General features: G+C 35.1%; 1 protein-coding gene across 3 annotated transcripts in view; it reads left to right on the top strand.

The window, feature by feature from the left end:
• The first annotated feature begins 2,007 nt into the window (after positions 1 to 2,007).
• The window catches only part of LOC127852781 (radixin-like), a 50,935-nt gene continuing 25,623 nt past the window's right edge, over positions 2,008 to 27,319 (top strand). For 2 of the 3 annotated variants that reach the window (XM_052386741.1, XM_052386740.1), the window contains exons 1-4: positions 2,008 to 2,153; positions 3,086 to 3,160; positions 7,662 to 7,745; positions 16,000 to 16,095. In XM_052386741.1, coding sequence (XP_052242701.1) covers positions 3,149 to 3,160; positions 7,662 to 7,745; positions 16,000 to 16,095 — 192 coding nt within the window. In that variant the 5' untranslated portion in view covers positions 2,008 to 2,153; positions 3,086 to 3,148. Of the gene's footprint in view, positions 2,154 to 2,248; positions 2,407 to 3,085; positions 3,161 to 7,661; positions 7,746 to 15,999; positions 16,096 to 27,319 lie in introns of those variants that run through there. The other variant, XM_052386742.1, reaches the window with a different exon arrangement.

The raw sequence follows: 27,319 nt of genomic DNA, 5'->3' as shown, positions 1-27,319 counted from the left end.
GTGGTGTTGATAAACTTTGGTAAATTGCCTCAATTAATTAGTTCAATGAAGGGTTATATGTGAATTGTGTTTAAGATCAAATTTGAATTAGATATTAATTAAAAAAATATGTTCCAAATTGTAAGTTTGTGACGTACTTTAGGGGGGGGTCAGAGTTTTTGTGAAAGTTTGTGACAGGGGAGGGGGGTAAAAATGGTCAGAAAAGCGTAACATACTGTATGGACGACCCCAAAGTGTCTATTGACTACATAATTATCAAAGTTACGAACTTTCTCAGTCATGAGATCATGGCGTCAACACTTTTTATTTCTGATATAAAGCAATTATTTTGATTAATGTTCAACAATACAATGTAGCATTTCCATATACATCTTGATCGGGCTTTTTACACCCTGCATTGTTGTTTCTTCATAAGATGCATTGCAATGATATAGGGTTTTAATATATGGTGCTACTTTCACATGCCATGTAAACAATAAGGAATTTAGTTGCTATTTTTATTTACTTTGTTGTTTTTCGGTTGCTCTGGTTTATGTTATACCATTGAATAATTAAACTACAATTTTATTAAATTAAAATATTTGTACATATTTTTTATTTTCTAACAATAATGATATGAGGTTTAGTGTTATTTTCACTTGTATGTTAGTAATTGATTTACATAGACAAATGCCCTTTATGTTTGTTAGAATGTGAACCCCAAAAAAAGTTAGCGAGGTATTGAGGTGTTTTCTGTTTTGTGTCAATGCAGTTTAAAGTATAGCGCCTTCGGTGCAGTCTGCATATTTTCGAAAATTTGCTGTATGTCATATGTTTTTATAGCCTCTCTGTATCAGGCTCTATTATCGATTTGTATTTAAATTTTGTAATCTAATGCATGTATATAATATATAATAGTACTTCTAAGGTGTGTAATAAGTATATAACTTAAGCTTTAAGAGAGTTAAAACATTTTTTGTACTGGTTGAATGCGGTTGTTAGACTTGTCTCCCAGTAAAGATGCTCCGGTGGGGAATCGACTTATTGTTTTTATTTTTTATGCTCCTCTTGTCACAAAGATGTAGGGATTAAGCATTACACTTACACTTGAATTGTCTATCCGTGCGTATGTATGTACGTCCCAAGGCTTGCGTCTTTAACTCCTTTAAACAGCTGGGGAATTTAAAAAATTACAGCTGAAACTCCTTTATGTGTATTTGACCATACAGGTAGGAAATTTGGCTTCGACCAGTTTGTGAAGAATTAAGACATTTTGTTTCTTTTTTTCATTCATAGAACTCTGTGAACTAAACTCCTCTTCAACCTATTTCTAGATTTCGCTCAAACATTCGCGCCTGAATAACCTTTATGTGTAGAAATACGTAATAGGAAATTTCGATTTAAAAAATTTTTGTTTCAAAATGAAATTTAGCTTCGACCAGTTTTAGCTGAAATATAGCCGTGTTATTTTCAAATTTCAATTTGAGTTCCCCTTCTGGAAATATATGCTACAACTTTCACAGCTGAAAATCTACAGAAGTAGATGATTATGGAGGAATTATGGCTATAACTAATTGGCAGAATTATGACCCTTCGTTATTTTGTCCGCATTGTGTAAATGATTTGAAATGCTGGTATTTTTAAATAACAATATTGTATGGATGAATTTAAGGTCTTGGTTTGCGAGGACCTGCTCGTTTGAATATAATTTCAATTCACTACTGACCCGAATAAATCACGACACATACACGCGTTGACGTGTATATTAGAAAGAAGTCCTATTGATTGGTCCAAAATGCTACATTGCATTATTATAAATTGGTTGTATATATTTATAATCAATATTTTCAAGTTTGATATTTCCATACCTGTAATTAAACACAGCAAAATACATTAATTTATAAAATAGTATTCTGTAGATCAATTAAAGTAGTGTTGGTAGCAGCATTATTATATTGTAATTATATTAAATATAATAATGTCGCACACAAAGGCATATGGTGTGTATAACTTTCTCTATTAGTGTAGTGTAACCCGACTTTCACTTTGCTGGCCAGAGGGATGACGAATTGTAAGTCAATTGTCACCCAATATCTCGCGGCACACCCTGTCCGCCATTTTAACCGGTCGGTGAAGTTGCAAGAATACTTGTGAGGATATTTTTGTGATATTTGGTAAGAACATGCCTGTCATATCGAAAAGTTGATCTGTTTGGGCAGATTTCTGTGTAATTAATCGATTTGTTATAAAATTGTACGTGTGTGGATCTTTCAAAGTGGAATTACATGTCCCGACAGAAACAAGGATACAATCAGTGAATTGGGCGGGGACGAGTTGAAATGTGAATCACCACAAAACGGAAATCGCTTCCTCTGAATACTTATTTTGCGTTATTTGAATGTTGGTTGCTGTTAAAGATCATACGTGGTGATATTTGGTTTTGTGTTAATGTTATCTCTGGATGTTTAATTGGATATATGTATTGTATTTAATTCAAATATAAGCTATTGTTTATTTTAACTCTTCTCATTATTAATTTATTTATTAAATAATCATGCAAGTAATGTAAACAAGATATTGTTTTGCTGTTTAGATTGATAGTTGACGGGTGTTGTCAAAAGTAATAATTACTACAGCTATGTTAATAATGCAAATGCTGTATTCAAATGATCAATTGAGAAAACATTCACAAGCACATCTAATAAAGCTTGATGACATTTTCAATGAATAGGATCAAAATTAGGTCATTGACTTAAAAAAGACAATTTATTACGTCTTTTTTTTTAAAGCACATGACGCCAATTTTTGGTTGTAGGGGAATTGATAATGACTGAAAGGACTAGAATTAGATCCACGCTCGCGGGGAAAAAATTACCCAGGAAACTGTCAACTAAAGTTGTTCAGTAGGCCCATCACTTTATATACAATTCAAAAACATTGAATGGATAAAAACTAAACTTAATTCAAAGCTCAAAATATATAGAAACAAATTGTTATTGAAACACATGTTAAGTTATTGTTTTTGTACGTTCATGTATTTTGATATTGTTAACCATTATTGTTATTTACTGTAAATTGTTATTGAGTAAAGTTTGTATTTTTGCAGATTACACCTCTAAAGGATACTTCACACCTTATCTTCTTGAGCAGGTGCACAAAGAAGGCAACCATGCCAAAGCCGGTAAGTAGCTGTGTACAAATGTAGCTTACAATCTGCAACACTTATTTGCTTTCTGATTCTGTGAAAAGTAGGGCTGTGTTTTTGCGTCCTCAACTAACAATATTTTTTACCCCCACGGGGTTAAAAGTTGTTATTGCGCCCTTAAAAAATCAATTCATTTTCTGGCTTTAACTGCTCTGTAATTTCTCAAGAGGTGAGTACTCTGATAAATTAGAAAATTGTTAATTGTCCAATTACTCATTGAAAATGTTTTGTTTGTCTGCCATTTATTTGAAGGAGCAAAAAGTTTGGAAACCAATAGGTATACGGCTTAGCAATATCTTTGTTTGTTGCAGAAATTTTGTGCAGCATAATTGTCAAACAAGTCATTTTGGAGACTGAAATATTGATGTTCGATTTAAAATGGGCGTATTCAATATCTAGATAACAAATTGTGTGTCAGGCAGTTAATTCGGTATTTATTTATTTTTAACCACAGTGAATTGAAGGTACTGATAAAGGTGATTGAACTGATGGTTTTGTTTACATTTCATCCACACCCAGTGTGGGTTGATATGCCATCCCTTTGGGGAATGTGGGGCTGTTATCTTATCTCGATTGGGTGTCAAATAAATGTGATGACTGTAATGCTGTGATTCAACATTAATTGGTGTGGTGGTTTGGTCGACTTAAACTCTCCATAGTAACATGGTAAAGAGTGTCCAGCATCTATCATATGTCATCACAAGGTGAAGCTATACTCCCAGTGGCAAATTAAACTAATGCTGTAATAGAATGTGCACAGACAAAATCTTAGCTTCATTGGTCTAAGGCCCTGCATAGTTTATGTGTGGGCGTGTTGGATTGTTACATGATGTAACATCAGAGTTTTATGACCCCTCCCCCTCCAAATATTGAAAATAAAACTATGCAGAGCTTATTTTTATTGGAGTGCAAAAGCGTTGCACATTTGTTTTGCACACTTTGGCCCAGTGTATCAATCTTTAAAAGGCTGAACAAATGGCAGTTAAGTACTATTAACTGCTGAAGGAATCATAAGTATTATGACTTCCATTCATTTGGCTATAAACCAGGGTATGGGAACTTCAGTTCAGGTTTCAATGGAATGTTTGCAATAACAAATCTTTTCATTTTCAAGACTTTAAACAAACTGTTTGGCCTTAAAAACCTGACACATAAAAATGAAAAGCTTAAATATCAACATTATTGTTTTCCTACAAAAAACAAAATTTAATGTTTTTACAACTTAGAAAATATTTTACATGATTTATCAGTTGATTTATTTTAGATATTTTTTTTTCCATGTAGATGTTTCAATAACCTTAAGGGCATCATATTTCTTTATTGAACTCCAATATGTTTGCTGGAAAAAAATCACTATTTCAATTTCTTCATTTTAATAACTCCATTTTTAAACAAAATGCCTGACACAAAAGTAACCCAAAAAATCTATCATCAACTGACCTGCCATACAAAAATGTGCTGGAATAGGCCTGAAATAAATGTCATCACTTGTTAGAATTGTGGCGGACAAAACCTTGGTAGATTATAGGCAATTTATCCTCTACAAATAAACTTATCGTAAGTTAGTGTGTGATACAGGGAACCACAGTGGGAATGCTTTTCTTTCTGATATAATCAATGTTTGATTTTACTCAGGGTTGTCACTAGGATTCAAATCACAAGAGTCATGAATCGTAAGCTCAAAATTTCAAAAGTCAAATTTATTTTTGTGTTCATACCCTGATAATAATTATATTAAAATTTTGAAAATGCACAATACATAGTTTGTGAAATCCCTTTGTGCACCTAATACGGCTGGTCAATGGGTTTTATCTATAATAACCACAGAAAATACCATATCTGTTTGCGCACATTCTTATTAACTGCACCTCTATGAACTTGAGCTGTTATATTGAATAAAATTCTAAATATGTTTACAGCTGAAAGAAAATTGTTGATAGTATTAAACATGACATTTATTTAAATTGTCCCGATTGTTAAGCCAAAGAAGTGAAAAATAACTAATATTTTTACAGTAATAAATAAAATCTAATTACATTTAAATATTAATCATGGAACAAGAAAATGTTTAGTTTGTCTAAAAATTTTGTAAACCCCTCCCACATTTGGTGTTAGCCTTCATTTTACATGTAATGTGGTTGTTGATCTGGGAATTGATCATGTAGTTGTTTGTTCTGGCAATATTTGTTAGAAATGTGTTAATTCGCAGGTTTTTTTTTTCTCCACTTTTTGGGAAAATAGCCCATGGCTTAGGAATTGGGAATTTTATCAGCATTTTCATGAAATTAGTAAAATAAATTCATTAGCCTTTTTTCCACAAGAAAAGTCCACTGATTAGGGAAATACTAAATTTGATACAACTCTTTATAATCATTCAAATAAACAGAACAAAATCATATAACAGGGGTCTCGCGAGTGGGCGAAATGGGCGATTCCTTCGCCAAATTAATCTTCACTTCGCACATTAATTTCATGAAGGCGAAGTGACTTCTCCTCCTTTTAATGATTTACTTTGTGCCAGACATTGACCGATTAAAATCTATTTGATGTGGAGAATTGGACACAGGAGGATTCTCAGCCATTAGTGCCCCATGTACAGGTCATGCAGGTTTTTTTTGGGGTTGTTGGGGATGGGGCCTTTAGCCCTTATGTGGGGGAAATTTTACGCGTGATTTTCTACTTTGGGGGAAAAATACTTTCTCTCTCATTATAACATTTGTACATGTTTGCACTATATTCATTGCTTTTTTTCATAATTTAGTACGTTTGACAAGATTAAAGTAAAAAAGAATTGAGATATTATAATCACGAGACATATCTTTCTATTAAATTTTTTTTTTTTTTGGGAGGGGGGGGGGGGAATTATTTGGACCGGAAAGGGAAAAAAAACCAGCCTAGTTTTGTGGGGGAAAACGCCGATATTCGGCGTCTGTTATATAAGGTAACAAAAAACCCGGGTCATGCTAAGTTGAACATTCAAAAGAAACAGCCTGGAGCTATTACACTTCTTGAAATTGTTAATAGATGATGCCTTGATTAATTGCCTTCTGCTGGCAACCAATAACTATGATTTAGCTATGTTAAATAGCCCATTAAATAATACTAAGGAATGATCAAATGGGAAGATGTAACCTAGCACTGGCAATAAATGTGGGGCTCATTTACAGGTCAGATTCGGAATCTCTGCTGTAAAATGAGATTTTAAATGAATTTTTAATTTAAAACAAATATTTGTAACAAAATATGAATTTGATTTAATGTTGAATTGCTTAAAATTAACAAGGAAGTAAAAAGATTCTGAACATTACTGGCTTGTTACAATTGAAGTTTCTTAGATACACCTGTTAAGGAAAAAAAGTAATTAAAAGTACAATTATAATCAACAATCAATGAGAAATAAGGAAAATGTTGGTTTTATACACTTAAAATGTCTTATTGTATAAAACAAGTGAAGAGTTGATTGAAAGCTGAACAGAAACCACTAAGTTGCTGCAAAATATACGTAAAACTAAGATCTATGACCAAAATGTACCATTTCTCCCAAATATGTTACCAATTCTCCCTATTTTGGCTTTAGGGAGAAGTGACTTCTCCATAAATTTTTAGCCTAGCTTGACCCCTGTATAATACTTTGTTAAATGTAATTGAAATAAAATTTAGATAAAATACGCATTAGACACTTCTTTCTAAACAAAAAAAAAATTATAAGTATACTTTTTGGGATTGGAACGAACATAGCCGAATTTCGGCTATAAAATCGGGCCAAAAAAACCCTGATTTGATGTCAGCAAGATGGTTCTAGTAAATAAATAATAATGATTGATGTCTGATGTTCATGGGCGGGGTGTAGACATGCATTATCAAGGTGTTTGACTGTGAGTCATGTTCTCACAGTCAAGTCATGTTCTCACAGTCAATATTTTTCTGTTTTTTCCAATTTTTTCATTGTACAGTGATTTAACAATTTGCATAACATTAAACAGTTGTTTGTTTCATTTGTAGACCAAGAAGTAAATTAGCAGCATTGTAAAGACCAATATAAGGCATCATTAAATGAAATTATTATTATAAAAGCCTTGTGCATTGCACATTTCTTTCCATGTGCTTAACAAGGCAAATCTTACAGAACACTGACTGTGAACTCATCAAGTATATACTTAGTTAACATACATTTATAAAAAGACCAAACCATATTAACAAGGGTGGAAAAATCTTTTGTTTGCTAAATTATTGACAAATTATGTTCTCCATTTAATTAGTTGTTTATGGTATATTCAAACAAAAGGTTCACCTGTCTGTTCATACATATTTATACTGGACAGCCTTCATGAAAGAGGAATTTGATTTACCCCCTTTGTATTAAAAACATTTTCAAATTTTTTTCAAATCATTTATTGATGGAGATATATGAAGCACACTATGATTCATACTGTGATTCAAATCATTTAGTTAATGAATGCCTGTGTTCCTATTTCAGGTGAATGTACGCGTCACGACGATGGACGCAGAGCTGGAGTTTGCCATTCAGCCAAACACCACAGGCAAACAGCTCTTCGACCAGGTATGTAAACATAGTAGGACTCTTGGCGTTATTTGTCAGGCCGACTAGCTTGGTGGATCAAGCACTGGACTAGAAATCTGTGGCTCCCAAGTTTGATTCTTGCTTAGCTTGTTTGGGGAATGGGTTTGTAATGAATTTTTATGCTCCCCAAAAATTTATTTTGGGGGGAGCATATAGTCGCTGCTTCATCTGTCTGTGCGTGTGTGCATCTGTCCATCTGTGCACAATTTTTGTCCTGGCTATTTTTCAGCAACTTATGACCGGAATTCAATGAAACTTTATGGGAAGCTTCACTACCAAGAGGAGATGTGCATATTATCAGCGGGTTCTGGTCGGATGATTTTTCACAGAGTTATGGCCCTTTGAAATTTTCTATAAAAAAAATTCTTGTCCCCCCAACTACTGTGCCCTCAAGACGTTTCCTTTTATCTGAATATATAATGCAATATTGTGACAAAAAAAACCTTTGCGGGAGCATCACCCGTCTCCGACGGTTTCTTGTTTTCTACAGCCAGCCTCTGACTCAAGTAGGATATTGTTCAGTTATTGTCATTAGTATATGCACTTTGACCAGCTTACAAAGGAGACGTATCAGTTGATTAACTGACAGCTGTTATATGACTGCAGCGTTCGCCAAAACCGTCGGTCCGCCGGTCCTGACTGGCAAATTTTTCTAAGGACCGACAAGTGATTAAAGATAATCGGTCCGACTGACCGACACAATCGGATGAAAATTGGTTTCAAAAAGATCACTCAAAGTGTATAATATGCTATTGGATTAATAGAAGGTAAATGCTTTTTGTTCAACTTCTGTCAAAATCCTATTTTTCTTACCTTCATTTTGATGTTTTGATGTTTAAAGTTGGATTAGAATTGACTATCACATGCGAGTTCAAAATCAAGGGTCTTTGTTAAAAAGGCAACCGAGTGCGTCCGCCATTTTATTTGTTCCATTTAATTTCTCCACAACAAAAACCGCATGAAAACTTGATTCAACAGGCATTTGTGAGCATTTCTGTTAAATAGTTTCATTATTATATTGTTCTGGGCAGAAAATATTTTAATTCACACACCAACAATTTCTGAAATCAAAATTAGTTTTTTCACCCGATGTACTATATTTCGGATATTTTAAAGTTCGGACATAGGGATATTTATGTTCTGATTTGTTGTTGATAGTTTGTAGCAATTTGTTTTGTGTTATTTCAGACAACAAGAATGGATGGTGGTAATTATCATGGGCCTTTCTATCAAGAAATAGGTGTGAAAAACATTCATTTAATTGAACCTGGAAAACAACCACCTCAGCTAAGAAAAAATATTTCAACAATAGGTGTTGTTTTAGAACTTGTGAAATCGGCTAATAAACAGAAATTGAAGTCATCCAAAGTAGTGTGAATGGGTGTGTGCAATTAAGTCAAACTTGATTGGATGTCACCCTAACCTTTCGAGAACACGGATTTGTAGAGCTGTGCAGGCTAAAAACAGTTTGACAAAAAGAAGTCTAAAAAGAATACCTTTGGTTTATATGTGGTTTATTATTAATATAATAATTGTTTAATTATATCGACTTTGGACATGTTTTTATTGTATTTTAATGTGATCAAAACCAATAAACATCAAAAAGGTACTCTCTTTTGTTGTGTTTTGCTGTTATAGTTTAGTCGGACAGTGGGACTGACAGAAACTGATTCGGACTGACAAAAATTTCAAGTCTGTCAGTCCGAATGACTGACAGATTTTTCAAGTTTTGGCGAACCCTGTGACTGACATACTATGAATTTTCGTAAAATTCAACACAAACTTAAAATTGTTATTATGAATGAAACAAATACAGGCCATTCATTTCTTACTGTTGAGTATTGACCTCCACCTTCAAATCCTGAAAACTTTGATTTCAGCCGTGCTTGTCATTATTTATGGTCTTACTATTGGCTCTATCCCTGTACATGGATGTATGCTTGCGTCCTCCTGCCTGAAATTCTGATTCTATGTTAGTGCTTCTTTCAAAATTGGTTTTGATACACTACGCGGCCCGCGATTTTTGCCTAAATCACCGACACTCTGTGGTCATTATTTATTGTGGGTGAAAAATCACCACAATCTCGCGCATTTTATCACACTAGGTCGAGCATGATCACCGCGAATGCGATAAATATAATCTCTGCGGTGATTCACAGCGATTCACCGCGTTCCCGGTCAACGTGGTGAAGAACGATTTTTCTATGTTACATGTACATATATTATCTTCACAGAGATTATAGCAATATGGGATTATTAGAATTGTTGGCAGATATAATTGAGTATCCTTTTTAAAATGTAAACATGTATTTCACACCCATGTCCCTGACAGTTTTTTTTTGTCTTTTTAAATGCTGTGTATAAAACAAAACAGTGTTCGCACCTAGCTGTATGATAACGCACCTGGAGGAGTGATAATTGCGTTTTTGATTATGCAATTAACAGTTTGAAGCCATGGAAAACTCGTAACTGATTGTAATGTTATCGTCGTATTTTTCCGAGTCTCTCGATTCCCAGATACATATGTTTCAACTGTCTCAATCGCATACATGCAACTTCTTCCGTCTGTATCCATTACTCGATAATCTCGCATATGCCTGATTTCCATTTTAAAAGCGAATTCTGGTTAATTTTGACAATAAGAGTCCCAAAGAATGTCATACACAAACGTTCGAAATTATCAAATGAATTTCGGCATATGTATCTATTTAAAGATTTGATGAAATAAGCGCCCAATCAGATCAGTTGTATTGTACATGCGTAAATCACCGGACACGGTTTGCACGTGTCGTGTACAGCTATTTTCTATATATATATATATATTAGCAATTCTTATGAAAATAAATATTGTTATTTTAAATGTTTTATGCAAGTCTGTTTCAGAGAGCATATATGGGAATTAACTGTGTGAGCTACTTCAATATGTTAACAGCTATACAATCATTGTTTTGACAGACGACACGTGCTTATCTTAAGTTTGTTTCTGGTAATACACAGGATATTGGATGTTCGGGGCTTGATTGGATAATAAAACAAAGACGCAGTCAGCAGTTTTCAGTAGAACTTTTGTACTTACCAACTTAATCGATAGTGCACATGCTTATCTAACATTTAGGAATCATCAACACGGGTCCTAGCAACTTCCACAGACCATAATACACAGCCCGATGGTTACTTTCAGTAGCACACGTAGTCAGAAACTAACAAGTTCGAGTAATAAAGCACAGAGATTATGATCTGAAAAATTGCACGAGGTCCGAAATGAAACAGAATGCCACAAAATCAAACGATTCACCGCCTAATTTTAAGTGTAACAAACTTATTTTGCTACCAAGAGGACATGTGCATATGATTTGCGGCGAATCACCGCGATTTGCTACGTTGGCCCAAACGCGGTGATAAAGGCAAAAATCGCAGGCCGGGTAGTGTATCAGAAATTGTTTGCATATTATTACACTTTCTTCCAAATAACAGGTGTTTTATTAAAAATTTATCAAGCGCCACACTTGGTTATTTTGCTCGTGTAAACAATTATCATAAAATCTCTCTGCTCAGGCAGACTGTTAAAGCAGATCTGTGATTGAAGTCAGAGACGCTTTTAAAGGGAAAAGGCCCCTTTAAAGTTGAGCCTTGGTCTAGAAAATGGGGCTTAATGGATATGCTTAATTAAAGTATCATCCCAGATTAGCCTTTGCATTCTGCATAGGCTAATCAGGTATCGCGCTTTCCGCTTTTATGGAAGTTTTCCTTTAAAGAAAGTCTCTTTTTAGCAAAAATCCATTTTAGGCGGAAATTGTTGTCCCTGATTAGCCTTTGCGGACAGTACATCAGGGACGATACTATGCACATGCATTGAGCCCCATTTTCGCTGAGACACCTCTACAATTGCACTTGCTAAAATCTTCCATGATCTGATGATTGAGAGACCTTTATAAAGCCAGGAAGTTTAGGATTGTGTTTCATTTTATATCCTGCAAAGGTCTTTAACTGTATTTGATATGAGTAAAATGAGTATGTTAATAAAATTGTCTTGGTATGTCACCATAGAAACAGCTGAAAACATTTGCATGAATGCTTATAAGTAGTAACCAAGTAACTGTTATTAAAATGTTTTTGCATGTTTGAACCTTATATTTTCCTTTTCTCAAATTATAATATAACAATTGTCCTTGCTTTGACATCTACTGATGTCAGTGATTGATCTCTTACTGACAATTTTGCTGATGCTGCAAATAATGGAAAAAAACTCACTGGATATCCTACTGAAAATATGTTATTCTTACTGATTGCCTTCTTACATCATAGTATACCGACTGATATCCCACTGACAATCCCACTGACAATGTAGTATACTGACTGATTTTCCACTGACAATGAGGTTTACTGACTGAGATCTCACTGACAATGTGGTATTCTGACTAATTTTCCACTGACATTGAGGTGTACTTAGGGCCCTCGTTATACCGTTTTTGGGGCCGAAATTCGGTCCCATTTCTCCCTTAAAATAGTCTACTTTTTATACCCCCATTACCATTGGTAATGGGGGCTATATAGGAGTCACTTTGTTGGTCTGTCGGTCGGTCTGTCAGTCTGTCCCGAAATTTCATCCGATCTTCACCAAACTTGGTCACAAGTTGTATCTTGATGATGTTTAGGCCAAGTTTGAATACGGGTCATGCCGGGTCAAAAACTAGGTCACGGGGTCACTTAGTGTGTTTTAAACCGAAAGTTTGTCCGGACCATAACTATGTCATTTATAGTTAGATTTTTAAATAACTTGGTACATTTGTTCACCATCATGGGACGGTGTGTTGCGTGAAAAAAGTATGTCGATATCTCCAAGGTCAAGGTCACACTTGGAGTTCAAGGGTCAAATGCTTGTCCGGGCCATAACTTTATCATCTATTGTGAGATTTTAAAATCATTTGGCAAATTTGTTCACCATCCTGGGACGGTGTGTCGCGCGAAAGAATTACTTCAATATCTCGAAGGTCAAGGTCACATTTTGAGTTTAAAGATTAAAAATGGCCATAAATGAGCTTGTCTGGGCAATAACTATGTCATTCATTGTGAGATTTTAAAATCATTTGGCACATTTGTTCACCATCATTGGACGGTGTGTTGCCCGAACGATTTATGTCGATAACTCCAAGGTCAAGGTCACACTTTGAGTTCAAAGGTCAAAACTGGCCATAAATGAGCTTGTCCTGGCCATAACTTTGTCATTCATTGTGAGATTTTAAAATCATTTGGCACATTTGTTCACCATTATTGAACCGTGTGTCGGGCGAAAGAATTACGTCGATATCTGCAACGTCAAGGTCACACTGTGAGTTCAAAGGTCAAAATTGGCCATAAATGATCTTGTCCAGGCCATGACTATGTCATTTATTGTGAGATTTTAAAAATGCCTGGTACATTTGTTCACAGTCATTGGATGATGTGTCATGTGAAAGAATTATGTTGATAACTCCAAGGTCTAGGTTGGAGTTCAAAAGTAAAAAAATGGCCATAAATTTGGACGGCATGTCATGCGAAAGAATTCAAGAGTTCAAAGGTCGAAATGGCCATAAATAATAATGGCATTATAATTCTTAAAAATCGCCATAAATTTGATTCTCTTGTTTTGTGAAGACAGCATGCAAAATAGTCTGTATCAATGCGGCACGTTGGGATATACGTCGCGTCTGTGACAAAGCTCTAGTTTTCCCTATTTCAGCTAAAAACTCCCCCCTTCAAAAATAATCTTTTTTTTTTAACTTTATACCTATGATGCCAGCTGGTATCATGCTATTCACCTTTGATTAAATGTATATTTATTGAAATTACATTAAAATATAGCAATTTTAAGTGTTGAATGGTTGGTGAAAAGATCTTCTAAAATTCCCCTTTTCACCCAAACGACGCGAAATTCCCCTCTCTAAGGGCCCTGGCCCCAATTCCCCAAAGTGTAGCAAGGGCCCATGTACTGACTGAGATTCCACTGACAAAGAGGTATACTGACTGATATCCCACTGACAATTTGTGGTATACTGACTTATACCTAACTGACAATGTGGTATACTGAATGGTATCCCACTGACAATGTGGTATACTGACATATCCCACTGACAATGTGTTATACTGACTGATACCCAATGACAATGTTTGGTATACTGACAAATATTCCACTGACAATTTGGTATACTGACTAATATCCCACTGACAATTTGGTCCCACTGTCAATGTGGTATACAGACTGATAACCCACTGACATTTAGGTATATTAGCTGATATCCAACTGACAATGAGGTATACTGACTGATATCCCACTGGCAATTTGGTATACTGACCGATATCCCACTTTCAATGTGGTATACTGACTGATATCCCACTGACAATTAGGTAAACTGGCTGATATCCCACTGACAATTATGTATACTGTTGATATCCCACTGGCAATTAGGTATACTGACTGATATCCCACTGACAATTAGGTATACTGACTGATATCCCACTGTCAATTAGGTATACTGGCTGATATCCCACTGACAATTAGGTATACTGATTGATATCCCACTGACAATTAGGTGATATATCTGGTGCGCATTAAAAATTGTCAGGTTATTCATGCATTTTTTGTATGCATTAGCATAGTTTGGCAATCTCAAAACACGCTATTTACCTACCTTATTGAAGTATGTGTTATATCCATATATTGTTCATTGGTTTAACACAAAACATTATTCAATGTAAGTATTTTCAAATGCGTATAATTAAAATTGTAATCGAAAAAGAATTGGCAACTTTTATTGTTCAAGAAAGCATGCACAAATTAGACCCCATGTACAAAATGACGTCATTTTCCTCATGGAAAGCATGGGCTTTAATAGAAGTGCATCTGGACAAACTGAGGGATCTTTACCTCTCAATTAAAAGCAAGTTGTTTACACTGTATGGTAGGCGCAAAAATTGTTGAGATAGGTCAGTATTGACTTGTGACATTTACAGTTATAATTGTATAGACCATCATGTGGGGCGTGTTTCGGCAGTTCAAAGCAAATTCAAGAGAGAAGGGTAACGTTGTGTGTGATGTTTGGCAAGTGGGGTTATTGTTTATCGCAGTACACAAGTGTTAAAGTGATGTACAATGAAAGCAAACAAACTGGTCAAAACTGGATTATGAATGTCGGATTAAACAGAAAATTAAAGCGGGCGAAAAATAGGGTAAAATACTAGCTTGAAACTGATTTTATCTCAGTGAATTCTCAGATTAAAACATGTAATTTGGGTATTATGTTTGTCAGAATTTTGGGAGCCATAGCCGATTCGCGATCTATTGGAAAACGCGATATGACGCCTACGGACCGTGATATATTGGAGTCAATTTTCAACTATAAATCAGTGATTTTTTTTTTCATTTTCTGAGGGGGAAAAATAGCAGTTATGGGGGGAAAAAATTATACTTTTCAGGCGGGGGACTGCCGCCGAAATTTGGCGGCAGATTTGATGAATTGAGGGCCCTGTATACTGACTTATATCCCACTGACAATGTGGTATACTGACTGATATCTCACAATATGGTATACTGACTGATATCCCACTGACAATGTGGTATACTGACTGATATCCCACTTACAATGTGCTATACTGACTGATATCCCACTTACAATGTGGTGTACTGACTGATATCCCATTGACATTGTGCTATACTGGCTGATATCCCACTGACAATGTGGTATACTGACTGATATCCCATTGACATTGTGCTATACTGACAGATATCCCACTGACAAGTGGTATACTGACTGATATCCCATTGACAATGTGCTATACTGACTGATATCCAATTGGCAATGTGGTGAACTGACTGATATTCCATTGACAATGTGCTATACTGACTGATATCCCACTGACAATGTGGTATACTGACTGAAATCCCATTGACAATGTGGTATACTGACTGATATCCCATTGACAACGTGCTATACCGACTGATATCCCACTGACAATGTGGTATACTGACTGATATCCCACTGACAAAGAGGTGTACTGACTGAGATCCCACTGACAGTGTTGTATACTTTCCCTTACCGTACATACTATAAGCCACAATTAAAAAAAAATACTCTTTAATACAGTGAGATATTCTGACTCATGTACTACTGAAAGTGTGGAATACTGACTGACATTCTAGCACCATGGTAATAACATGCTGACAGTGTGGTATACAATGTTCTTGTCTGATTTTCAGGTTGTGAAGACTATAGGTCTACGAGAAATCTGGTTTTTCGGTCTCCAATACGTGGACACAAAGGGGTATTCAACATGGCTGAAGCTCAACAAAAAGGTACAAACTGGATTTCCTATGAATGTACATGGTGTTTATGTTTATGTCAAGTGAATTGTCTGTTGCAACAAAATAACATTAGATTGAAGCCTTTAGAAACACTACCTTGACCTTTGACATTTATTACTAGTCTAATAAATGAAATAAAAATGTGCAGTTGCTTCTTTGGCCCTGAGAAAATATTTTTAAGTCAAATATACATTGCTTATTGGAAAAAGGAGTGGATCGAGTAGCTTAGTGCAAAATTTTGAAAAAAATGTTGTAGCTTAAAATGAATCTGATTGGAAATGTTGTAGTTCCATTAGCTAACAGTTCATGACAGAGAGTGTAAAAAGCATTGGGCATTGTGTATTTCACTATCCCAGTTTAAAGGGTGTGAAGAACCAGTCTGTCAGTTTGCTCATTCTTCTACTAATTGAGTTACCACGTTTAAAAAAAGGTAGGCATGATATGATCATTAAATTACTAAGCTGCAAATCAAGCTAGCATTATTTCTGTAGAGCTTGTCTGGGAATGTCTGCCTTAAGGCCTCAGAAACCTGTAAAAGCAGAATAATGGGAAAATACACCACATATGGATGTCACTTTATCATGTTATTTAAGCTGGCTGACAAATTTTCTGTCCATTAGATGATAGACATTACCAATATGTTACATCGTACAATAACATTTACAAAAGTATGTTCATTTTAAGATTATGTACAGTTAGTGTGTAAAAGGCATAAATACTTATGTATGCAGTGTTTCCCTAATTCAAACAACTTGTTATGTCAATAATTCAAACAATAAACAAAAAACAGATGCATTTCATATTCTCTCATGGTTGCTGACTTCTCATTGGTAGATTCCGATTTGATGCATTGTTGTCAAAAGCTCACTTTTCACTTGCATATCAACTGAATGTAATTTCATAATACAAAACATTGACATATGCATCCTAAATGTTGACCTTTCCTTGTTACTATTACATTAAAAATGTTAACATTTGTAAAATCAGTTTAAATGACTTGTTATTGACTCGCATGCCTCAGTTCATATTAGGGTCATGTTCTTGATCCCTTTCAATATTTGCACAAATAGATCTTAGCTTCACATGCATGCTTCACTAGTCATAGCATAATATTATGTTACTCTATACCATATGGGTTGAAGTGTTATGAGCTTAACAGACAGGTTATCCCACTGAAACATTATTCATGTGTATAAAACACTTGTAATCCTCAAATCAATTGAATATGACATAGTATTCAAGAGCTTAGACCTATTGTCAGTAAGAATGTACAAAATGCATGAGGAGTGGGTGAATGGGAGTGTTGATTACAGATAACGCATAACTGTTGATCAGTATCTGTGATATCATTTAACAACTTTACAGCTATTAAGGTTTACATTTATGAATATATTTTCTGTGTCAGCTCGCGCTCCATATATGGTGTTTAACTCATTGTGTTGTGTTTTCAGCTGTATTCAGTAATTGTAAACATTTTTTGGCTGTACTTGTGTGTTTACATGTTTGTACTTTAAGGCATTAAGTACACAGTAAAGTGTCTATGTACTATAAATTGCATAAATGAATGTTTAGTAAACATATACTGGTACACTTTTGAATGGCGGTAACTTTGAGTATGTACACATAGGTATGCCTCAGAAATTACTGCTTATGTTCTTTTTTATGGTGTGATATGCAATTCTTCAAAATTTAAACAAAGATTCTCGGGTTAATCATTTTTGCTGCTATAGAATCAATGTTTTTGTGTTTCCCATCTGTTTGACTTGATGGTTCCCGGCAAGTGTTCACAACAGTTGTTAGTTTCATAAACTTAATTGTCCCTGTTTTGATTTATATTCACTACCTTTTATGGTTTGGTAAATAACACAGTTTGTTTGAGAACCACTTAAGTGATCTCACCAGTGATTGATGAAGTATTGTAGACATGAGTCTTTATGGACATTTTATGTTACCTATCACACATGCACATTCCGCTGCAAGTTTTTGCTCAGTTTTAATGGTGTGTACATAAACGTAGAAACATCCATTTCATGTGACATCTTGGCAAGATGTGTTAGGTAAAGTGTACAACTAGATGTAAACTGTACAGTTTTATTGCCAAAGTACATTATTGTAGTCATTTTGATGTGCCGTTTTAATGTTGATAGGGATTGAGCATTTCAAATGAGCAGCGTTCTCGGTAAACTGGGATTAATGCACATAAGTAATGTTGTCTAAGATTAGCCTGTGAAGTGTGTTAAGGCTAAACAAGAACAACACTTTCCGGTTTTATGGAATTTTCCTTTTTAAAGAAAATCTCTTCTAATAAAAAAAATCCAGTCTAGACGGAAAGTATGGTCCCTGATTAGCCTATGTGGACTGCACAGGCTACTATTTGACAAAACTTTACCCACATGCCTTCAGTCAGGTTTTCCCAGAGAAAAATTAAAATGCATTCTTGCATTGAAAAATTAAGCAGCTTCAATCCAATAATAGGAAAGATCCGCCATGTGCCAAAAAATGCACCGATAAATAATGAATAAACACCGTTTTGATCTAATGAATTTTTTAAGGTATCTACAGAATTCTAAATGATGCCCAGATAAAAATTCTGTTTGGGCAGTGATTAAACAATCATTGTTGTTTGTATGACCCAGACTTTGGCAGTCAGTCTAACACACAGATTCAGGTAAGGTGTTTCACCGACTGCATTATTTATAAGGAAGTAATGATAAGAAAAAGGTAAATGCGTAGTTTTGAAGGTAAAAACATAATGCTGTCACATGCTGATTTAAAAATGTCTGTAAATTAAACCATGTCTTAGGCTGTTAAATATGCATGAAAATGTCATTATTACTTTGCTATTTGATATGCTCCTTAATGTATAGGATTAAGATTGTAAATGTGTGAAAATATAAAGCAGTGTTCATGGTATAAAAAATGCTAACACCATTAAACATATGAAACTTCTGTGAAGACCTAAATTAAATTTTAATGGCCAAAAGACCTCATGTCTTTCTCCTGCTTGTTTTAAAATCAAATATAAAGTTTGTATGGTGACTAAATATATGAAAATGACAATGCTGAAATGGAATTGAAGTAGATAGAGATCAGGAAATCTGTTTGTATGTTTGCAAATATTTGTTCAAAATTTATTTAAATATAAAGCAAAATATTTTGTTTTGATCCTTACACAAGGAAAGTCTCCAGGGTACTGAAAACTGGGCCCGTTTTGTATAACATTGCTGTCGTTAAAAGGATGGAGCAACTTTTGATATGTCATTACAATTCAGTTGAACTTGTGTTGTATGAAATAATACAAGTGTTAAAGCATAATATTAACCCTTTCCCCCATTAGAAGCAAAGTGAAAATGGCTTTTGCAAACAGCATAAAACCAGAAGAGCCTGCAAGTAACTTGCAGTCTGTTCAGGTTTTATGCTGTTTGCTGCACATCAGTATCTAACGGTAGAAACTGAAACCTTTTAAACTTTGCTTTAGTAATAAAGGCCATTAATAAAATTTCTATGGGACTACAAATGCGTCAAAAAAGTATCCTTAAGTGGTAAAGCGTTAATCAGAAAAAGAAATATCATGTTTCACTTCCCCCACTTATTTCATTCCCAAGACTTCATCAATTGAGATCATACTGTAATATAAATACTATGATCCATGTAGTTTGCTGAATGGATTTTGGGGTTGTAAAATGACTGTGAATTTAAATGCTGTGACTGGTTGGGTATAATTAAAATAAATACGTAAATTGAAGGGTAAAAGGTTAAGAAAATCAGCAGACAATTTGATTATCACCTTCACGATGATAAAACAGCGTTTGAAGTGGATCTCTTCAGATATTCTGTTCATGTAGGTACACCCTAGTACACTGTTGATAACACATGAATAAATATCGGGGCAGGGAGAACCCATTGTCAACCAGTCAGGACAAATAGGCATCAATGACTTTATCTTATTGACTTTCTTTCACTTTATGTCTCCTGATAAAAATGGCTACAGTCGACAAGTATTTGTTTGATGGGTTTTGGGGCACAAATACTCGATTCATGGATTTGAATTTTAAATAAGCATTAAATAGTGTCATTTGTTTGGGGGTTGGGTAGTTTGTTTTCAATAATTATTGGGTTTCATACACAGATGGCTGATTTGGTATGTCATCTGAGAGACATCAATTTTGTTGGAGCATCTTTCCCACCCCCACCCCCCTACCTTTGATTTAACCCTTTCCCACTCAGAAGCAAAGTGAAAATCAGTGTTCATTCTAGACCGCGCGATTGCGTGATTCGCGCTATTTTTTCAAAGATCGCACACATCTGCAGCATGTGTGCGAGAAAATTCGCGCACTCGATATCCGTTACGGGTTTTTTAAACTGTTAAATTCTGCTTCGCGTATTTATTGAGAAAAACACCGGAAATCAAAGGGAATTAACTCTTCGATTCACGGGTTAATAAACTTTAAAGAATTTTCGTTTAAAATGATACTTGGGTTAATTAAAAAATAAGAAATTTCGTTTAAAAAATAAAGGGATGCGACTCGTGAATGATTAAGGAAGAAAATTGTCCTTTGATACTGGAATGTAAAAACTTAATTCTATACATTAATTAAGACACTTACATGACTTAGGTTTTAATATCATATCATCATTCATATCATATCATGATAGACAATCAGTATTTTTTTATTTATTTTTTTTAAATGATACAGAAATATCATGTGAACAATTATTTTCATAATCCTTTGTTTTTATTTAAGTCAGCAATATACTATGGAAAGTGCAGTTATATTAAACAGCAGTTACAATGGTATTTCACTGACTTGACTGTTTTAAGTAATGTAGAAGTTAAAACAAATAAACATTAAAACGAAAATGAAAACATATAAATGGTACTTGATCAATTCCCCCCCATTTGTGAAAAATCCCCCCTATTTTTCAAAGTGAGGGGGGAAATTCCCCCCTACTTTTCGATTTCTAGAATGAACACTGGAAAATGGCTAAGTGCAAACTGCATAAAACCAGAACAGCTTGCGAGTAAATCGCTGACTGTTCAGGTTTTATGCTGTTTCCTGCTCATCTGTTTCTAAGGGTTGGAAATAAAGCCATTATAACTTGAATCTAGCAAGAAAGGTCTTTAATTAAATGTTTCTTTTTAAGGGACTACACATGCGTCAAAATACGTATCTAAGTGTTAAAGGGCTAAGAATGGTAGTTGTTAGTTATTAGAATGAGTAGGAGCAATTTGTACTAGAAACCAGCTTATGCAGAGACAAGTTTTTTGCATTAGTATGTGTTCTTAGAACAAACAGCACAAAACCCATACAATTAAACAAAATGCCAAAATAAATTATATGTTTTAACCAGCACAAAAGCCTGAGGATTCATTGTTTGAAGCTACTTTTGGACCATTAACTTTGCTTGCATACATTAACCCTTAAAGCGCTGGAGCCGAATTTTAAAGGCCTTTGCAAACAGTTTGGATCCAGATGAGACGCCACAGAACGTGGCGTCTCATCTGGATCCAAACTGTTTGCTATTCTGATAGTATTCTTTGAAAAAAAATGAAGAAAATGCTTATTTTAGAAATTCAGCAGACGACATTTTAGCAGAAGACAAATTACCCAGCATGCAAAGGGTTAAACTTCCAATGACCAAGATTCACCCACAGTTTTATGTGACTTTCTGAAGAATTCCCATGTATAAGATTTCTCCACTTTTTGCATCCAATGTCATCTAATTAGCGTTTTTATGGGGTGGTGTTATAATCCTAGTGGTTTACAATGTCTGCAAACTTGTTAAGAAGACCCATAAATGAGATTGTAACACCATCCTGTAGCCAGATCTAGGTAATTGCCATCTAGGGTCATTTAACCCTTTACCCCTTCGATAGTATTTTTACGCATTTGTAGTTTTTGGATCCTAGATCGTCTGTGGTGCGTTTTGGGGCTATTTCCTGAGCAAAATTAAGACTATTTTTGTCTGAAATTAGCCCCTTTTTTTGCTTGAACATTTTTATTTGCTGGTGAGCCACTTGCTGACATTTTGCAGCCGTTTTTTTGTTTACATAGACACCGGTGGCGTAGTGATAAGGATACATTAACACCGTTAAACAGTTTTCGGTACATGTGGTATTTAGGTTTGAAACCATTAAAACAGCCCGCCCGCTCGGTAGTAATTATACGACATTTTATAAAATCCAAACATTACTTTTTTTCATTTGTTTTTTGTTTTTTAAGAAATGCGTGAGAAATTATTTAGTCAGCATGAGACCGTCAATGCATGTCAAAAACCGTGAGACTCACGACGAAACCGTGAGACTTGACAGGTAGACGTTTCCGATTCTGCACTATTTTAGACGTCCTCCGATCGCGAACCTTACATTCGGTCATTTCCTGAGTTTACATTAATTTGTCCGTTTTCTTTTCTAAAGAATTGTGTTAAATTCTGTTGATTCGACTTTTCATTTTCGCTCGCAGCATCCATTTTTCCCGGAATCTGCAACTCACTTTTTAAATCGGTCTTTCAAGTCGCATAGCGACCGTAAAGGGAAGTTACTCTTATCTACTTTTTTAGCCAATAAAATTCGTTGTTTCTTGGGAAATTAATTTATAGTGGCTATGTCAATGCCATAACTCCGCCCATCTGATTAAATGACAATTCCGTACTGGTCGATTCAATAACGTTGAATCGTAACATCTATAGCATAGGTCATTACACGGCACGCTTCAGTGGTTCAGTTATCACGTAAATCGCCAAGTAACCCAAATGTTCGAAAAGTCTGGTCGCAGTGTAAAGCGTGACCAATTAAGACATTAGCCATGTGGATTATCGAAATAGGCGGTCGTTTTTATCCCCTGGGGCCTGTCCGCCAAGGGCGTTATCTGTGTAATCTTAGCGATGTTTCTGGCGATTTATACGGCCTGAAAACAGGTGTTTATAGTGTGCATTTGTAAAGCATAGGGTCTATTTTTTTTCAATCGCCAATTTCATGAAAATCTTATTTTTAATCGTCAGCTAGGAATTGTAATCGCCAATGGCGATTTTGGCGATCGGTAACGCTAACGTAGGTTAAATTTCATTAAACACCTTTCTTACTAGATTCAAGTTTTGAAGGTTACATTTGCAACCCTTAGATACTGATGATCAGCAAACAGCATAAAACCTGAACAGTCTGTGAGATCCTTGGAGGCTGTTCTGGTTTTATGCTGTTTGCACACAGCCATTTTCACTTTGCTTCTGAGTAAGAAAAGATTAACCCCACAGTCATGGTTGTTGAATCAAGTTTTATGATACCATGTTGAAATAAACACCTGCAATAATTAATGTTTTATTGTTAAAACGTAAATGCAGGCAAATATGACATCCAAATCCCCCCCCCCCCCCCCCCTCAAAAAAAAACTTCTCAAAATGATGAACAGTTGTTCTCTGTAACTGCATTGAAAATAATTTATGGAATTTCATTCAAAACCAATTACAAATTATTGTTCATGAAACTGTTCCATGTTCATGACAGCTCATGTGTATATCCTGTTTTACATGTAATTTGGTTTACAAATTTATGTAGGGTTGATTTAAGCTTCATCACATACTTAAAGCCAGTTAGATTGCTTTTGGAAAGGAAAAAAAATAACTAAAATAAATGAAGGAACATAAATCTTAGTAGGTCATCATCAAATGAACTTCTGTACTGCATCCCAAGGACAATGCATTTTGTAACATAAATCTGAGTCATTGAAAGAACGTGTTGCCTTGGGAAGCATGACTGGCGCTTGAGACATTTTAATTCCTGTTTATGTTTTTCCGTCGGGCTCTTGCTCATGTGGAGGAAATGTGCATACTAAAGTTGTGGTAGATCTTTTGAGAGGAAATTAAAGCATGCATCTGATGGCTGGGAATTTGATCATTAAAAATATCCACATGTTTTGGCATTTTGGATCTTTCATCATGGCATTTGAAGTAAACTAGAAATCAACAACCGAGGCATATTGTGATCTTGATTTTGAAGTTTAAGTACTTCCAAGTTTTGTGGCAAGTTTAAAGTAGCACAATGTTGAAAGCTTATAATATACACTGTCATATTTTTTGTTGCAAATCCAAAAATAAACACATTAGAAAGTGTATACCTAAGTTCACATTTCATCCTTAATGTCCATTAATACAAATGATGATTTCTTTTTGCTGCAAAATCAAAGACAACACCAACCACATTGTCTATCCACCCACATTGTCTGTCACTCTGTTCATATTGTCTATCCACCCACAATTTCTTTAAAGCTTTCTACCTGTTGCAAACAACAATCATGTTTAATTGCTGATGACTCATTGTGCAAAAGAGGTGCATCAATATTGAAAATTACCAAACCCCATCTGTCTGCTATTCATTCATTGCTAGGCGGTGCATTCTGAAGCATGTCAATTACAAATGCAATATGAAAAGGGCAGCTTTGTAATGCAGGCTGTTTTTGTTAAAAAAAATGTGACATTGCATCAGCAATGGATAATGTGTGTGGAAACATAAAGATAAATACATCCGCCCAATATGTGGGAAGCTTTCAGGCATGTACAAGTTGGTGTGGGAAAGGTGTGAAGGCTTTTAGTATGTGGAAAACATACTTAGGAAATATTGTAATGAGTTTTCCAAAGGACTCAAATCTTTGTCTAAGTGATAGCTGTATCAGGTCAGGTTAAAATACAGCCCTTTGGTGGGAATGATTAAAATGCCAGGTTAATCCCTCATTTAAAGGGTTATGTCAGTTCAAGATTGTCACACAAACTATTAAATATGAGTGGGATGTAAAGGTAACAATTCTGAAGTTCAGTCGGTATATATGTCAATTTTCCAAGTTTTTAGCTTAATTGATAAATTGTTTGTGTACATGCATACTACTGTTGTACCGGTAATTATGTAAATTAATTATTGTAATGCTTTGGGCTAGAGCAAAAAGTAATAAACCACACACACTAATGGGTTATTTAAATATATTTGGACCGTGCTTTGTGAAAAGAGGGTTTAATGCATGTGCGTAAAGTGTCGTCCCAGATTAGCTTGTGCAGTCCGCAATCAGGGACGACACTATCCACTTTTATTGTATTTTTCGTTTAAAGATAGGTTCTTCTTAGCAAAAATCCAGTTAAGGATGAAAGTGTCGTCCCTGATTAGTGTGCAGACTCCACGGGCTAATCTGGATCGACACTTTACGCACTTGCAATAAACCCTCTTTTCACAAAGCACGTCCCATTTGTTTTCATACTTTTGTTGACGTTGACAATTGTTCGCAGGATATAAAATGTTTACTTTTCTTGAAATCTTTGTGTAGAAATATTATTGATTGTTCATTAAATCATTTGGAAAAGTTGCATAACTTATCTCGACATGTTTTTTTGCCCCACAAAAAGAGTTATCAAGATTGAAAACATTTAAGCAGGCTTTCATTACAATCTGTGTGCATTGGCACATTTTGTCAAGGCTTTAGGTGGAGTTGAAGGAATGTGGAGGACAGAAAATAAGAAATTTTGATGAAATATCTTATGTGATTGATAAGGCTCTTTACAGTTCAATTTGAGGTTAATTTACTCTGCATTGCAGCCCAAGTGCTGTGTAAAAAAATCCCACCTGTTCATTCACCCCTCTACACCCCAACCCCACTCACACACACACCAACACCCAACCCCACTCACTCACACACACACCAACACCCAACCCCACTCACACAAACAGGCCTCTATGAGAGGGTGTTTTGTCTTAGCAAGGGGCAATGTATTATTTTAAGTTAAAGTTTTTGTACAATATTTTGTTGGCTGTCAAGAATGTGATGCTAGCTAATCATCATTGACAGTGACTGATTTGTGACTGTCAATATAATATTTATGCAATTATATGACAGATTAATCACAGTGTATTGAGGCCCTAGGGGGTGGGGATATTTCTCTGTCACTCAGTTGACTTGACCACTGGATGGTTATCACCAACACCTGCATAACAGCCACCTTGTTAGCACATGTCTTATTTGACTTTTAGATGAGGTGAATTATAAAAGCCATTTGTTTGTGGTCACTTCAAAGTATTGGTGACTTTGAAGGCTTTGGTTTATTGTTTGTTGTTTTATGGTAACAGTTGATTTTTTGTGAGAAAATATAAATATTGTGTAATTTTAATGATTTGATTTGATGGACATGTGTCACCTAACAGACAGAGTATAATTGTAGAAAAACAAACATAATAACTATTGTTGTGACTGTTATGCTGTCCTGATATTGACATTTAAAGAAATGGATTGCTTGGGACAAGTCATTTCTAAGAAAAGTACTTTTTTATTTAGCAGTCTCCGCCAAACATGGTTGGACCGACGGACATGTCCTGTAAAATTTTGTAAGGTCCGGCCTGTCGGTCTAATTTACAGGACCGATTGTCCGGTAAAAAAAAAAAAGAACGAAATTGTTGATTATTTATGTTTTGACGGCTCTGAAAGCGGTATAAAAAAAGCGATCGCGTCTTTCCGTTCCAACACTCTACTCTACAGAATTTTGCGATGCACCTGATTGGTCCATTTTTTGCGTCATTACCATATGACGAATGCTCGCCAGGACGGTCTAAATCTATGACGGCCTAGTCGCTGATTAAGATACTTATAAATCTGATTATTGAATGATACAAATATCAATTTGTATGGACGTAATTGAGGTAGTTATTAATAATTGTGATCATCTTCATTCGCAATGTCATGATCTTGACTGTCAATGTCCCTGCGTGAAAAAGGCTGGTGATCAATTATCTAGGCCGTCGTCGGTTTAGGCCGTATTGACCAGATTCCTCTCTGACATGCGCACTGAGACTTAGCAGCAAGAATCAACAAACGATAATGGATTATTAATTCTTAAAAATCGCCATAAATTCGCTTCTCTTGTTTTGTGAAGACAGCATGAAAATATTCTGTTTCAATGCACCATGTGGGGGTATACGTCTCGTCTTTTTCGTGCTATTTTATTAATATATTTATGTAGTTGGTAGGTCCTGTAAAAAAAGAGGAGGTCCTGTATTTTTTCCCAGTTTACAGGACCTACTGTCCTGTAAAAATTTGACTAGTTTGGCGGAGACTGATTTAGTTTAATATGTTTTGAGCTCACCTGTGCACAGTGTGAGTTTGTATTATGTTTTTTTCTGCCATTTAATACACAAATAAATAAAAATGTATTTTACACTCTGTTTAATATTATGCAGTTAAGTTTG

Source organism: Dreissena polymorpha, chromosome 12, assembly GCF_020536995.1.
Source record: "Dreissena polymorpha isolate Duluth1 chromosome 12, UMN_Dpol_1.0, whole genome shotgun sequence".
In the NCBI taxonomy this organism is placed as follows: domain Eukaryota; kingdom Metazoa; phylum Mollusca; class Bivalvia; order Myida; family Dreissenidae; genus Dreissena; species Dreissena polymorpha.
Note: the sequence above shows the minus strand (reverse complement) of the source record. Positions and strands in the feature narration are given on the sequence as shown.